Below are 13118 nucleotides of genomic sequence, written 5' to 3'. Positions count from 1 at the left end.
CAAGCACCTGGTATGAGGCAAGCTAAGAGATTTATAAATCTCTCAAAAAGGTGAAGGAAAAAGAAAGAACTCTCAGCAGGCAGGACTATTATCACTACTATTAGGAACTATTATTATAAACTCATGCTGAACCAGCATGGGGTCACTTATTAGGTCCATCTTCACTCGTGGGTTTGTTGAATCAAAACTCTCAACCGCGTTTTCTATTGCGCCATCTTCAGTGAGGAACTGGAGAAGATTGTGAATAATTTGTTGGTGTTCGAAAGTATAATTGTTTAAACAAACAATTACATGGAATGTATTAGTGAATCATCTAGTTTATGGAATAAATATGTTTTACCTATTAATAAAATTGAAGAAGAAATTCCAAAAGCCCGAAGTGTACGAATAATTTTTTGATCGCTAAGTAACTTGGATAAGTGACCATGGATCTGAAAGTGGTTGCGTATGACCGTAAGATCATTTTAGGATTTTCTCCCCAATTTGATAATGATGTTTGTTTAAATTTAATTTTAAATTCCCTCTATCAGTAAGTAAAGCAAGTGAATCAATCGTAAATTGGAATGCTTCCGGTGATTCAGCTATAATAATTACATCATCAATATAAAATACTTTAATTTTTATTTCGCCTACTGTTATACCTCCTCCATCCATTAAGATACAAAGAAAATAAATGCAGATTGAGTAATGCACTTTGCTTTAAACCCATTTTGCATTCAAAATACCTTGTTCTTCCTTCTCTACTTCATACACACCTTTTTATGTTCGATAGCATGAATTTTATTAGGTAAACCAACATTCTTTAAATAAAAAACAGGCCCTTTCGATCTACTGAAGCAAAACCAAAGTAAAAGGAAAGTAAAAAAAAGAAGGGCTATACATTTTTTGTATTTCAGTGACTGTTTTAGATTGATTATGTTTAACAGGGTCATTTTTCTTTCAGAAGTATATAAACTTGTAATATTACATGCTGATTATATATATTATAATAGTACTTAATTTAACAAAAATATTTTACCTATTTTTCACAGATTCTAAATTGAACTTTAAACTGATAAAAATCATAATTAAAAATATATGTATCTTATTATTTGTAATATGGCCTTATATCTTTGTTTAACATAACTAAAAACTGTTTTTTCAGTCTACAGGTTTATGAATAATTTTTTCGTGTATAAAAGTCTTTTTTTAATAATTAACTACATTAAACATGTTGTTGAATCGTTTAGTTTATTGTATAAAACATGTTTTAGTTATTTAAAAAAAAAATTCCAAAACCCAAGTGTATGAATAATTTTTTGACACACTATGAAACTTCCATAAGTGAAAATGGATCCTATTAACCGTAAAGCATGACTATAATGTCAATTTAGAATTTACTCCCCAATATATCAATGATGGATTCGTTTGGAATTTAATTTTAAATTCCTTAAACAGTACATGAATCAAAGCTACATCAACATCGCACAACACTTTGATTGTTATTTAGCCCAGTATTATACCACCTTTGTCAGCCAAGAAGCAAAGAAAATAAAAATGAACTGAGTAATGCTCCTTGTTTGACTCCCATTTTGAATTCAAAATACCTTGTTTTCCCCACTTTACTCCGAACAAACTGTTTTGTTCGATTATACGGCGTTTATTACGGCTTTTACGTTTCTAAAAAAACCAAGTTTGTTTAATTTAAAAAAAACTTTGGCTCTTAACCAAAAACAAATTAATATAAAAGTCAATAAAGAAGGCACTTTTTTGGGATTCTGTGACAATTTCAGTTTGATAATGTTTTCCTTTTATATGGAGTTACGAACATAAAATATATAATATTGTAGTCTGATAAATAATTAAATCCATAGTTTGATTTCATTCTGTAATCCTCTAGTAAAAAAAAAAAAAAAATATTCAGGCAGTAAAAGTAAAACGAAAAGAAATTCGTACAAATGTCTTCCGCCATTTTAATTTCTGGTGGGGGAGCGGAGAGCCGTCTGGATTGAGTCGCATGCAGTCCCCACCAATGACTTTTTCCACCTCCCATCCGACGGAGAAGGGCTCGAAACCCGTTCCGTTCAAGCGGAATTGCTTATTGCAGTTTTCCCAAGAATTCCAGGCCCTTCGTCGGACGTTCGAGCACCCTTTCTCACCGCCTCTTAACAAAATGGAACCCAGCCCGAGCAATAAGCACCATTCGATGAACGACGAGTTGCACAGGTATTTCGCCAAAGCTCTCACGGACAAAATCAACTCGATGCTGGCAAACGGAGAAATCCCTTGCAAAGTCCCTCCACAAAAACGCAACGAAGGTAAGCCATTTTTTAATTATTCATTATTTAAACAATTTTTCTTCGAGCGTCTTTTGAAAATGAATGAGAGAAAACTTGGAAGCCCACACACAAATCTTACGACAGAAAGTGACTGAGAGTTTTACAATTTAAACAGTTAAAAAAAGAACTTTTCTCATAACTTTTGCCTTTTCATTTGACATATTCGGTCAATACATGCTTTTAAATACGATAAGCTTTAAATGAATCGCACAACGCAGAGAGACTCTTCTCTCAAATTGCACTTTTGATTTGTGACGCCTGTTTTGAAAAATGGGCAATGTTTTCGTTTTGCCGCCACGAGTTTGGTTTATTTTTGTCCAAAAAAACTTCAACGCTATCTACAACAATAAAAAAAAATCGAGCGAAACGTTTTAATTTAAAACAAAACAGAAAAAATTTCTTTAATAATAAATAATAGTACAAGGAATCCTTTTGCCCTGTTTGTCAACAGTGAAGTCTACAAATATATTTTCCTTGTATATGTACAAATTACGCTAAGAAGTTCGACTTCAACATTTAAGAAAAATAAAATCAACGAAAGAAAGCAAGTCGACATCTTTAGAAATGTTCGGCCACAGTTCTTCGTATCAAAAACAAAACAGGATTTTCATATCTGCATTTAATGCGTCAAGCAAAAGGTCAAACGAATAAAAACACGCAGACAAAAAATTTATGAAATGACATAAAATATATGTGTAATATTTTCCGGTCAAAAAAGGCCTGCGCGACTGGTCAAGTCTCGACCGGCAAAAGGTATCTACGTGGAGAGAGAAATTAAAAGTCATTTGGTTTATTTGTACTTTTAACCGCCTCATTTACATTATAATAACTCGGTATAAAATTGGCAATGAATCCAAACAAGAAATATGTCAAATAAAAAATATTTTAAAACAATTTCTGCTTATGTTGTTTTAAAAGTACTCTTTTTTTTCTTATTCCACGTTTGTCGTATTCTAATTTACGCATTTCAACTTTATTCATTTGTTATTTCGAACGAAAAAATTACACGAAAATCCATATTTCTATCATTCTGTTAGTTTTTATATCTAACTACCTGCGTAGATACAATTCTCTATATCTATTTCTCTGTCAGTTTTTATACCTGTCTACCAACTTATTTATTCATCTATCANCAAGATATATTTGTCTATTTTTCCATTATTCAATATATTTCCATAGGTAACTATGAATCTATTTATCTATCATCTACATATATCTATTTATCTTTCTGCATTGATCTATTAACGTATTTATATGTTTGTCTTGTTTGTATTGTATATTTATCTATTGTCATTTATTTAGCGATCTTTTTTTATATGTAACGATCTACCTATCCATCTATCTGCACCTATACCTATGTACAATCAATCTGTCTGTCGATTTATCTACATATCTATTCTATCTATATCTATTGTCATCCTACTTGTCTTTTTACATACATATCATTTATCTATGTATAAATTTATCCTGAAACTATCTGTCTTTCTATTTAGATATGTTGTACTACCTGTATTCTGTCATTCTTTCAATCGAAATTATCTTCCTATCAATCTAAATCTCTCTTAATCCACCTATCTATATCTATTCTAGATATACTAAACTGATATAAATCTATCAGTTTGAGATATCTAGATAAATACTAAACCTATCTACCTATCTGTATACCTATTTCCTGTATCTGTATACCTGTATTTCTATCTAAATCCTTATTTTGTGTCTTTCTATCCAACCCAAATCAATCTATGGACATTTATGCCTGTCTTTATATCCAATTGCTAAAGCACTCGTCTGTATTCGTCTTTTTGCCTAACTACCTACCTATATATATCTTTGTAAGTCAATCAATCTGTACATGTACATATTTAGATATAGATGCCTACGACAATCTTTCTTCCTAAGTATCCACCATCTGTCTATATCTATCAGTATGCGTATCTATCATTCCACATATCTGTCTTGTCCAAATGTCTGTCTTTTTATCAATTTACTAATTTATACGTCTAGTACTCCTCTCTATCTACTTAAATATATGTAAATGTGTATATGTATTTATCAATCATACATTTCTATTAGCCTATCTATCAATCCATTTCTGAGTTTGTATATTTAGCTTTTTTCTGCTTCGTACTGCTTGTTGGTATTCCTTTTTATTTAACAACTTACCTATGTACCAATCTTTTTAACAAGATATCTATATGTATTTTTCTAACAATGTATAAATATCGATTTTAATTTCTATCTAACAACCTACTTATCTAGGTTTGTAATTCTTCGTACCTTTCTTTCAATACATCTATCAACCTCTTTATCTACACAGGTATCTTCTATCTACAAAAATATAAATTCTTTTACTTTACTTCTATATTATAAATCTGCGTCGCAGTTTTAAAAAATCTCGTCTGCCGAAAATCTTATATTTTTCAATTGATAAAAAAAAGAAGATGAAAATAGTCCTCTTCCTTTAAAGAAAAATAATTTTCTTTTAGAATATTCTTTAATTATACGACTGACAGGTGGGATAAATTCCCTGACAGGGGGCCAGTTTTTGCATTTTTGTTTCTGGTGGTAATTTCATAATTAAATCATAAATCCTTTGACTTTTTATCTTTTAATGGTGGGTTGCTCTTATTATTCTCTGATGCATCAATTATCCGAACTCTGTTTATTTTACTTTAAAAAAAATTTTTTTTAGCTATTCCAAAGTCCGTCGCCAGTCATGGTATTAGTTGAGAGTAGTTGTTGACTTATTACCAGGAAATACTCGACAACTAACAGAAAATTTCAAAAATTAAGTGGTTCTTTTTAATGAAAACAATGATAATACAAAATTAGCGAAACTAGTTTTGATTGCTACATTTCTATGTAAATGTTCTCTTGTTTAAACTATCCTTGAGCCTCAGAGATCTGTTTTTCAGGTGTACAGTTATTTTAACTTTAAACATTTGTTTTTACCTTCTACATCATAAAAAACGTTTGAGTACGAAGATTCCTTGCTTTTTTCATAGGATAAAAATCCAGATTTTAATTTTTTCCCTGTGATTGTTCCCCTTAGTAAGAAAGTTGGGAAAAAAAATTCGTCACGGATGTTCAAAAAATTTGTTGGTGTTTTTAACTAGGATCTCACCATTAAATTTTATACTAGATTAAACCACCATTGGTGTTTGTTTGTTCCTTTCACTTTCTTGACTTGTCGACCTAATTTATCCTCAATTCTCAGTAGGATTTAAATCAGGAGATGTGTGTGTCCTCTAGCCCCAGGAGTTGCATTATGTGACAATAATCTTCGACCTTTCCACGTTTAGAATAACAATAAACATTTCAGACTTTTAGATGCATTTTAATAAGTTAGCAGAAAAGTAAAATTTCTTAACCATAAGCACTATAATGTAATATATAAAATAAATTTGCCAGTGATGACCTTTCTCTACGTAAAAATTTGGTTAATTTCTAATTTAATGAAATTGAATTAATTTTCACACAATAAAGATGCAAAAAAGAAAAAAATTATTCATAATTTAGATAATGGATTTTTTCCATAAATAATAATAAACAGAACATTTGTGTAAATACTGAAAATCACTTGAGGTAACGCAATGAACATCACTCGCAATAATTTTGAGTATATAAAAAATAATGTACCTAATCAATTTAAAACGTTAGTTCAATGCTTTAGAGTAAAAGAAAAGCCCATGAACAAAGAAACAAACCTGCCGATTAAAATAAAAATACGAACATAATTATAAACAATTTATTAAATAAAATAGAAAATGAGCTGGAAATTCTGTTTCCAATAAGAATTAAGAGCCAAGAAAAATAAATTTAGCCATAAGTCATAACATATGTATTTTCCATAAGTCATAACTAAAATATCCATATTCTACTTTCCAAATACCATTAGTGACCTTAGTGGGCTAAAATACGTATTTTTTTAAAAATAAATTTAATTTTCAATCTTTTTTTTTAGATTAGAAAAAAGTTGATTTTTCACATATAATACAAGTTTGTGAAAATCAAAAAATATTTTTGTTCTCAAATTTTTTGCATTCTAAAATGTTTAAATTAAAAAAGCTTTTTGACTTGCTTTACTAGAATTTTGTAACTTGTTGTATCATATTTAACTTTTTAATATGATCTGTACATTATAATTTTTAAAAAAATTTTTACTACGGAACAAATCGGCTGATATATAATAATTTTGAAATATGTAAACAACGAAAACGAAGAAATAAATTACTCATTAGCTGGCTGGAAAAACTCGTTATTATTTGCGTATCGTTGTCTGGAAAAACTCCATAAAATCGTGAAATCCAAGACGATTTAAATTACTTTAAATAGTTTTTTATTTATTTATAATTAATTTATTAATTATAATTTTTCTTTAATTTATTTAGAATGCTTAATTTATTTTCGCGACTTCTAGGGTAGTCCTTCCAGTATAGTAGGAACCTATGTGTTTAGCTTGTTAAAGAATTTTTAACTTATGTACTGCATATTATTTACTCGTTTTTGTATATTTTTAATATGTACAAAACATATCGACCGATACATTATTGAATGAGTGAAAATTGCAGTCACATATTATGATTATGATCGTAACTTTCAATTAAGTAATTTCTAATTAAATTGATAATTTGTAATAATTACTAACCATTTTCATTCCTCATTTTGTACCTTGGTTTCGTTAAAATAGTGAGAAATAAAATTAATTTATAAATTTTAAATTGTTTAAAACCAAGATTTGTAGTTCTTGCCTGGGAGTAACTCTTTTCAAATTAAATGATAGCAAATTATTATATATTCAAGTCCTTAGTTCCATGAGTTAGTTGTCCTTTATTGTTAACATATTTTATTGTTTATTTTAACATTAAACGACTTTGTGATGTAACTTTTATAATTTAAATTTAAAATTGGACCAGTTCACAGATTTAGTTTCTTTCTGTGTGGCACTCGAGTTTATTTAATTAACAGACTATTTTTTTAAATCAGTACTAATTAATTTATATTCTCTTGTACCATTTTTAATTTTACTATTTTTTCTTACATTCTTCTTTACCGCCGTTATTACGTTAACTTTTGTAACATTATTTTAATAATTGTCTCGACTCCCCCAAAGTGCAAATGTTTATTTAACTTGGGTGAAGTGATGAAATCCCGTTTTGTTTGGCTGGAAATTCTAAGAATCGGAATTGACGGTTTGCTCTGAAAGTGGAGAGAAAAAAATATTGAACATTTGTTTCCTTTTTGCCGACAACTGATTACAGACAAACCACTTTTGTGTTTTTTAAAAGTCCTTTAAGTTCATTTTGTCTCATAATTCAATTAGAAAAAAAACCTTTATTTTTTACACAAAAAAATATTAAGTGAGGATACTTTAGGAAACGGAAATATTGCTTATAAATTGTGATTGTTTTGACCTTAACTAAACTTTTAATCTCCATGTTTTTTATTTGACTCAAATTTTACAACTGTAACCCTTCCTATGTTAGTTTGACTTGGCAGTATTTTTGAAAACTCGCCTGACCTATGTTGTACATGATAATATTCAGCTTGAAAAAATACTTAAGCAAACAAATCCTTATTTTTTATTTTATTTTTTTATTTTTCTAATGCATCGGCCAAAACCGAAACAAATCCCTAAATTGATGTGTAACTGTGATGTGTAAAAAAAAAAAATGTTTTGAAAGAAAATTCATCCAAACACTGGAAAATCATTTAGTGATAGGTTAAAATTTAACTAACAATTCCTAAATTGATGTGTAACAGTTTTATGTTTTATTCAAACATTTACTATTAAGTTTGAATGCTAAAATTATACTTTACCACAATATAATTGATATCAGCCTGAAATATAATTTTGTATAAAAAAAATCAGGGATAAAGCTGATTTGAAAGAAATTAAAACTCAGTGTTTCTTTGTCAAGCTTTCGGTGAATGTATATCTTATTGGATGTTCATCGACAATTCTGATGTAAATTGTGATGATAGTAGATCTCATTCTGTTCAGATTTTCAGATATTTGTTAAACTTGTGAATTATTAATAATAGTTTCAAATGTGGGGTGATATACACTCAAAGATAAAAACAGTGGACACTTGTATTTTGTGGTTTATTTCAAACTATCTGTCAATATTGTGATATTAAATACAGCATATTTTAATGTAAATGAAATTAAACGAGATCAGAAATTCACGAATTAAAAAAAAAAAATAATAATAATAATGCTTGGAAAGAAAATTCATCAAAACACTAGAAAATCATTTAGTGATAGGTTAAAATTTAACTAACAATTCCTAAATTGATATGTAACAGTTTTATGTTTTATTCAAACATTGAGTGAATAAGTAACCACATTTTGTTTGCTTGAGAAACAGAATCCCATTCTTCAGCACGAGTGGTTTGAAGCTGTTCACCGCTTGTTGGTGGCGGCAAATGATTTCTAACCCATCCCTTTATGATGTCCAATAAGTGTTCTATGGGATTCATTCATGCCAGAAGAACGTGTTGGCCAATTCACAAAGTAGTAGGTGACAACTTGAGCTACATGTGGTCGAGCATTATCACGCATTAACATGAAGTTGACGCCAATAAATGGAGTGAATGGGACCAGTTTCCAGAAAAACTTCCTCTAAGTACCTTAATACAGTCAAAGATTCATTCTGTATGATAATCAGTTCAGTACGTACATGGCAAATATGTTGATCCCCTCTAGCCCATACCAAAACTAACTACGTTTGAAAAGGCTGTGACACATGGCTCGTGAAGTAAAGCGTTCTCCATGTCCACCAACCAAACAGGCACTCATCTGTGAAGAGAACAGCCCCCAGCAGTAGTAGAGGACCTGATGCAGGACATCTAGAGACTAGGCTATTCTTTAGAATCCTTCTGATAACTGTTTTAGAGCTCACCCTTAAATTATGGACTATTTGGAGTTGACTACCTATCAAGGAAGATGTTAAATGATGGTTAGAGACGATCGTTTTATGACTTACCACACTACATTGTACCATTGTACATCGTAGTCGACCACTAACTTCTTTTTGATTGAGACGTCCAGTGGCCCTAAACACCTGTAGACCATCGGGATGATAAAAGTGTGGCAACGCAGGACATGGGCTATGTAATGGAAACCACGTACGTCGTTAGTCAAACCATCTGCCCGGGTGAGATCTTTTCAACTTAAAACCATGTTTTGAAGAAAAAAATTACTTTTTTTTACTCAAATTCATTGTTTCATCAAAGAAAACATTTTTAAAAACCAATTAACTCACTCGACAAATTGGCTCTCAGAGAAAGGATGAAATTGAACTTATTTTATCATTAATTAATTATTAAGTTATTAATGTTTTGGTTACGTTTTAAATCTTTAAGCCATTAAAAACATTATTTATACCTAATTATTATGGAACATAAACAAGTAAATGCAAATATATAAATTGAAAGTGTGGCGAAGGAATTGAGTGTCACTTCTTTCAAATTGGTTTTATCACTATGATTATAATCTTACCTTACCAATGTTTTATAACATATGATAAAGTTTGTTAGAATGTTGAAGGTGAGCAGATTATAACTAAAAGAAATTGTATAGTTCGTTAGAAAAAACTTTTTTTTTTATGATTTACTTTAAAAAAATTCTTACAGATAATAATGAGCTGTTGATTCCATCACACATGTACGCCCACATCTTCAAAGAGTGCGAAACGTCCGACATCCAAAGTGAAAACAACCTTGCGCCAATTAGCCCCCTGGGAAAAGCAGGTTGCTTGTTTTTTTTTTTTTTTTAACATTACGAGTCAATTTTTCTTTCAAGTATCACCTTTGATCGTCGGCCTTGACACGAGATTCTTTGACTTTTAGATCAGCAGTCAGGAAAGAGTCCTCCGGGATTCAATCCGGTCTTCAACAATATGAAAGAGACGATATTACCATCTTCTCCTTCTCCCTCGTCTGATCGATCTCAGGGATGGACAGGTAAATTACAAATTTAATTGCTCAATCCATTAGAATTAAATCATATCTTTAATTAAATTTATGCCTAAAGTGGAGTCGTTATTGTGTAAATAAAAATATATATAAGGTCTTCATCATATAATTATATCAATATGTTTGGTATATTATAATTTTATAATTATAATTAAGGCGGTGAAAACTAATCAGTTTCCTTCTTAATGGAATTTTTTAATTTATAAATAAAAGGTTATGCACAATAAAATAAATATATTATCTACTAAAAAGACTGATTGCATTGACATTTGTTATAAATTCTTACATATGCAGAAAAGAATTATCATCAGTCTTCTGAGAAGATAATAGAAAATTTGTTTCAGCAAAAATTAACAGAAGTGAAGAAAATTTTGAATCTCTTTGGACTCGGATCCTGAACCAGATACATCAAGCTGTGGTACTTATTATGTATCTTTGAGTTCACATCTTTTTTTTTTTTTTTCAAACATAATATTTTTATTAACAAAGAATGTGAGGCTCTTATTATACAGGCAATCAGATGGTCTGATGAGTTTATTTAGATAATAAATAACATAATATTTACTTTAACAATGCTAATAATTTATTAATAGGTTGATACCACATACTAATATTTATTTATTTATAAAATATAATGAATTGTTTCACAGATAGAATTTGTTATTAATTTTGAAAAAGCAACTAATGATTTTCATTTATTTTCTATTAGTTTTAACATTTTATTGATGATATCCTAATTAAATTAATTAACCTTTTGTAGTTTATGACCCAGGTCTAGTTATCGTCACAAATTTAGCATTGAATTTTATTTGCATTTACAAAAGAATATAGCATGTACAAAAAAAAGTTATCTTAATAGTATTAAAATTTAAATGATTTATTATGAGTCTTGAGTCAAAGGAATATATTATGACTTCAGCAGGGTCAACTAAATATTAAATTAGGTCTGGAGGGTAACGAAAAGGCGGACGAAGTAGCTAAGGCCGGGATTTCCAAACCTCCAAACTTTTATCACCACGATCCGGCCCCGTGATGTTAAAAATGCAATAAAAACCTGAATAAAAGAAAATGGCATGGTCTGCATCGGCAGAGAAGTTTTTGCGAATCAAGAGCACTGTCGATAGGTTGCCCTTGGAGGACCTGACTTGTAGAACAAGGGCCATCCTCACTGGATGCAAGGTTGACACGTGGACACTTTTTTTTTTAGCAAAAGCCTGTGTATGTTATGCAGAGAAAGGTTGACTGCGAGAAGTAATAAGCTCAATTATGTGCAAGTGTTTATATATACATTTTGTGCAGATTAAAGCTTATATTAACAGTTATCAGTAAAAATTAAACTCTTACAGAATATAATGCCAAAAATTCACAAAGGTCCTTAATACATATATGATCCATAAAGAAATTATTATAGTTTAAGACTTGACCCAACTACTTTTTATCTTTCCAGCATTTCTTGAAAACTCTGAATATTTTATTATGACAGAAATATTGTGAATGTCTGGGTGGTCTTTATTAGATGTACATATGATTCATTGACATTGATTCATGTATATATGATTCATGATTAAGAAAACAAGTTTAGCTTGTACACTGAAATGAAAAACATTAGAACAGGGCTGAATAAATTTAATTCACTATAATAAATGTTGAAATTTTGTTTTCTTTTCAGAGGAACTTCGAAAGTATTTCTCTCAGAGCCAACCGAACAAAACAGAGAGGCCAGACGTGCAAGGATACGAATTTTTGCGACTATGCGTTTTTTGCCGTCAAAACAGGGAGGAACCGAGCTTCTGGACTTCCCATTCTTTGAAAGACATCAAAGGGAATGTCATTTGTCCAATCCTCCGTGCGCACGTCTGCCGTATTTGTGGAGCTACGGGAAGTAAAGCTCACACTATCAAGCACTGCCCTTTCAACCAGAATGTGACCAACGTAGCCCGAACAGCACGAAAAAATGCCGTTGGGAGATATGTCATTAATCATTCCAACTACAGCGGTTTAATGGATTTTTACAATAAGTATGATCGTTCTTAATAATACAAAAATTGTAATCCTGGTAAGATTTGATTTTGAGAATACATTTGCTTCCTGTAAGTCATAAGGAAGGAAAAACAATCATATTTATTAAGATTTCTATTGTTTTTTATGTTTATTTTACAGATGAATTTTTAGAATGTATTTTAAATCATACTAGTCTCTCTAGTTTTAATATGTAATAAGAGTGACAATTTGTAAATTTCAGTTGTTTTATGTTACAAGTATAAAAGATATTTTCCGTTAAGCAATTTGAAAAACATATTACACAGTTTAATTAAAAATTAGAGAAATGGAAATATTTTAACTTTTTATAATTTACATTAATTACATACATTTTTTAGTTTGTTTAATGAATGGAACTCCAAAATGATGTTCGTTTTTTTTTTAAATAATTGTATTGTAATCATTTTGTTTCAATTAATAACAAATAATACTACTAGCCATTTAGATGTATGAATTATTCTAAGAACAATAAAAAGAATATACTACATAAATATATATAATGTATATTCAAATGTATTTATGAACTCTACATTGGATTGATGAATTGGATGCAATTAATTTAATTTGTTGTTTTTATTATTTATATGAACTTGACATTTTATACATCATTTGATCCAAATTTTTGTTGATTTATTAATGAATTTAACTAATTTTAAATAAATACAAAGATTGAACTAATGCTGCTATTTGTTTAATACGGCCGTAACGACATAGGTGTGGCACCTAAAGATATTTTATTAAAAATGTAATGGAACTACTTATTAACGTTTAATACTGTTT

The 13118-nt window shown here is 29.7% G+C and overlaps 1 protein-coding gene across 1 annotated transcript; it reads left to right on the top strand.

The window, feature by feature from the left end:
* The first annotated feature begins 1958 nt into the window (after positions 1-1958).
* On the top strand, positions 1959-13099 carry LOC106669893 (protein nanos-like). Its single transcript, XM_014399738.2, has 4 exons — positions 1959-2297; positions 9957-10073; positions 10173-10286; positions 11968-13099. Exons 1-4 carry the CDS (start codon positions 1997-1999, stop codon positions 12330-12332), a joined length of 897 nt encoding a protein of 298 aa, XP_014255224.1. The 5' UTR covers positions 1959-1996; the 3' UTR covers positions 12333-13099.
* Positions 13100-13118: the final 19 nt, after the last annotated feature.

The sequence above is a fragment of the Cimex lectularius genome, unplaced genomic scaffold (genome assembly GCF_000648675.2).
Source record: "Cimex lectularius strain Harlan isolate CLEC.00 unplaced genomic scaffold, Clec_2.1 scaffold76, whole genome shotgun sequence".
In the NCBI taxonomy this organism is placed as follows: domain Eukaryota; kingdom Metazoa; phylum Arthropoda; class Insecta; order Hemiptera; family Cimicidae; genus Cimex; species Cimex lectularius.
Note: the sequence above shows the minus strand (reverse complement) of the source record. Positions and strands in the feature narration are given on the sequence as shown.

Coding starts and splice junctions, on each gene's coding strand:
- LOC106669893 (XM_014399738.2), top strand. CDS start 1,997: ATGCAGTCCCCACCAATGACTTTTTCCACCTCCCATCCGACGGAGAAG. Junction 2,298..9,956: donor TCCACAAAAACGCAACGAAG/GTAAGCCATTTT, acceptor AAATTCTTACAG/ATAATAATGAGCTGTTGATT. Junction 10,287..11,967: donor TCGATCTCAGGGATGGACAG/GTAAATTACAAA, acceptor TTTTCTTTTCAG/AGGAACTTCGAAAGTATTTC.